Consider the following 3,028-nt stretch of genomic DNA (forward strand, 5'->3'; position numbering starts at 1 on the left):
TGCTGCTGCTGCTGCTGATGATGATGATGATGATGATGATGATGATGATTCGTGTTTGGGCACATATTTGTTTAAGTGGGCATCTCCATCTGTCTCTTTAAATTTGATATCCCACTGAAACTGGCCTGTTCTGGGAGGCAGAGTCGAGGCAGCCCACCTCTTAAATGACCTGAACGGTGCACAGAGGGACATACAACATTTATGATGACTTATGTTCACATGCTGAAATAAAGAACAAAAACAGAACCAAGGGAAATAAGATTAGCCCATACAGTATAGTTACAGGCATTACTTTTCTTTTCGACCTGTTCACCTATAATAATAAATAGCATTTGTATACCGCAGATCCCCGCTCTACAGCAGGCTCTATGCGCTTTACACCTGCGTTGGAGTGCCTGCTAATCTTAATAAATAATTGGGGCTTACTTATTTTCTAACCTTCTGTTGTTTCTGTGTGCCTGTCTTCCTTTTCCTTTCACTGGATGACAGTTAGTATGTCTATTTGGATCCATTTTCTCATGAAACAAACTCACAAAAACTAACAAACAAACAAACAAATAAACAACGACCATCCTAACACATTTTTTGCCTGTTTTGAATTCAAGGCATTTTATAATATGTACAGTCATCCAAGCCTTCATCTGTTACAGGTAGTCCACGTCACCGCTACTGTGCCTTTCATCTTGCTTATGGTGTTGTTGATCAAAGGAATCACCCTGGAGGGTCACATGGCCGGAATCAAATTCTACGTCATTCCCAAGTGGGAGAATTTGGTGAATTTGAAGGTGAGATGCTTTTATGTTACTGTATAATATATATTTGGCTGCTACAGTTTTCGTACGGTACGTATTCGACGTCGTGTGATGACTTGTCTGTTCTATACATACCTTGTTGTTCCATTGTACCTACGTCCTTGACGTCATATAAAAAGTTGTCTGTTCTATAATACTTTTTGGGGGGTAAATGTTTTACGGCGCTCGCAAATGCATAAGGTCATATGAGCGCACTGGACGCACTAAATATTTTCAGAAGGTAGGAAATTTCGAATTTTGCCCGGTGGCGGCCGAAGCCTACTCTTATCGACTTTAGACCACCATGGGATCTTTAAAGTGCGCAACTTGCAAACGGGGCCTCTGAGAGTTTTCGCCACTGTCCTAGAAGGCTAAGTGTAGATCTTTCCTACCTAAAGACCAATGGTGAGGCAGAAAGACAGTAGTAGAAGGAGCCAAGCAGTAGCAGTAGAAAGGCTGCAGAAAGAGTCAGAAGCCCAGGGGAGGGGAAAAAGAAGGTGAGGGGGTGAGGGTAGAAAGTGGAGATAAAAGTAGACAACAGAACATTGTTAGAGAGCGGGAAAGGTTGGGAAAGGAGAAAATTTGAGAGAAGAACATTTTCAATCGAAACCCGTATTCGAACATGAACTTTTGAAGAGAGGTGAACATCTTAACCTCTAGGCCACTGAAAATGTTTGATGTGTCTCGCGCGCTCACATGACCTTATGCAGTTGCGAGGGCCGTAAAGCACTTACCGAAAAAAAGCAATGAAGAGACTTGTCTGACTTAAGCATATGTATACTTAGTTGTTCTGTTTTAGGTAAAAGTAAAGTTTAACCCCCCCCCCATGCCTTCGTGCATGACAACCATCACAGCCCTCTGTTTCTTGTCCTTGTAAAGCGTAGCTGCAGCCCCACTTCGTGGCCTGCATGAAGGCCAATTTTGTTCTCTAAGTCATTCAAAGCAAGGACTTTACTTTTACCATTTTATCACGTTATATTCTTGAGCACGAGTTCATTTATATAAAATCAATATTGTTATCATATAGCTGACTACGAAAAAGGAATAGCTACGACGACGACAACGACAGCAACAACAACAACAATAACAACAATATCATCAACCAAAACAACAACAAAGGCAAGAAAAAAAGAATAAAAATCTTTGGGCTTAGTAACACTGAACACTTGGCCGACGAAAAACGTTATTATTTTATAAACTACGTATATTTCACTTGGTCGTGCTGTACTCAGATCTGGAGCGACGCGGCATCACACACGCTCTACTCATTGGGCATCGGCTTTGGAGGCATGCTGACCCTGGCCTCATACAACAAGTTCCACAACAACTGCTACCGTGACGCCATCGTTGTGGCTATGACAGACTGCGTGTCCTCAATCCTGGCTGGCATGGCTATCTTCTCCGTGCTCGGCCACATGGGCCACATCACTCACGCCAGCATGGAAGAGCTTCCCTATCGGTTTCAGCGTGAGTAGGTTTATTTGTTCAACGATCTTTTTTTCTATCTATCTATCTATCTATCTATCTATCTATCTATCTATCTATCTATCTATCTACCTATCTATCTATCCACATATACACAAATGTAACACCTTCACGCGCGCGTGCGCACACACACACACACACACACACACATACACATACACACACACACACTCACACACACAAACACACACAATCACACACATTTACACAGACACGAATGCTCTTGAAAAGAATAGGTTTCGGTCGCCACCCAGTCAATTTTCTAAATTAATACCTTTCAAAATTGAAAATGCTTTAAAAAATAAAAACAACCAACTTATGTCCTGCGCGCTGATAATAATAATATGACCTTCTGCAGTTGCGAAAGCCGTAAAACTCTTTACAAAGAAACACATAAAAACAAACAACAACAACAAAAAACCCATAAAAACAATCAAAAGCACACATTCAAAGGAAAAAAAACCCCCAACCAAACAAACATAAAAAACAAGACCCCCCCCCCAAAAAAAACCCACAAAAAAACAACAACAAACCATTAAAGAGAAACAACATCCCCGAAAACGAACGCCTTCTTCTCCTGCAGCCCATGCACTGGCCTACATCGCCTACCCAGACGGCTTGACAAGACTTCCGGCTGCCTCGTTCTGGTCTTTTATTTTCTTCTTGATGCTGGTCAACTTGGGCCTGGACAGTCAGGTGAGCTGTTTTGGGGAGGAGGGGGTGAGGTTGTGTGTGTGTGTGTGTGTGTGTGT

The 3,028-nt window shown here is 42.1% G+C and overlaps 1 protein-coding gene across 1 annotated transcript in view; it reads left to right on the forward strand.

The window, feature by feature from the left end:
* Window positions 1-3,028, forward strand: part of LOC101848498 (sodium-dependent proline transporter) — a gene marked incomplete in the record, with an annotated part of 36,383 nt that overhangs the window by 26,894 nt on the left and 6,461 nt on the right. Inside the window, 3 exon segments of the mRNA XM_005092868.3 lie at window positions 651-785; window positions 2,024-2,258; window positions 2,860-2,972. Of these exon segments, the coding sequence (XP_005092925.2) occupies window positions 651-785; window positions 2,024-2,258; window positions 2,860-2,972 (483 nt within the window).

Source organism: Aplysia californica, unplaced genomic scaffold (genome assembly GCF_000002075.1).
Source record: "Aplysia californica isolate F4 #8 unplaced genomic scaffold, AplCal3.0 scaffold00054, whole genome shotgun sequence".
In the NCBI taxonomy this organism is placed as follows: domain Eukaryota; kingdom Metazoa; phylum Mollusca; class Gastropoda; order Aplysiida; family Aplysiidae; genus Aplysia; species Aplysia californica.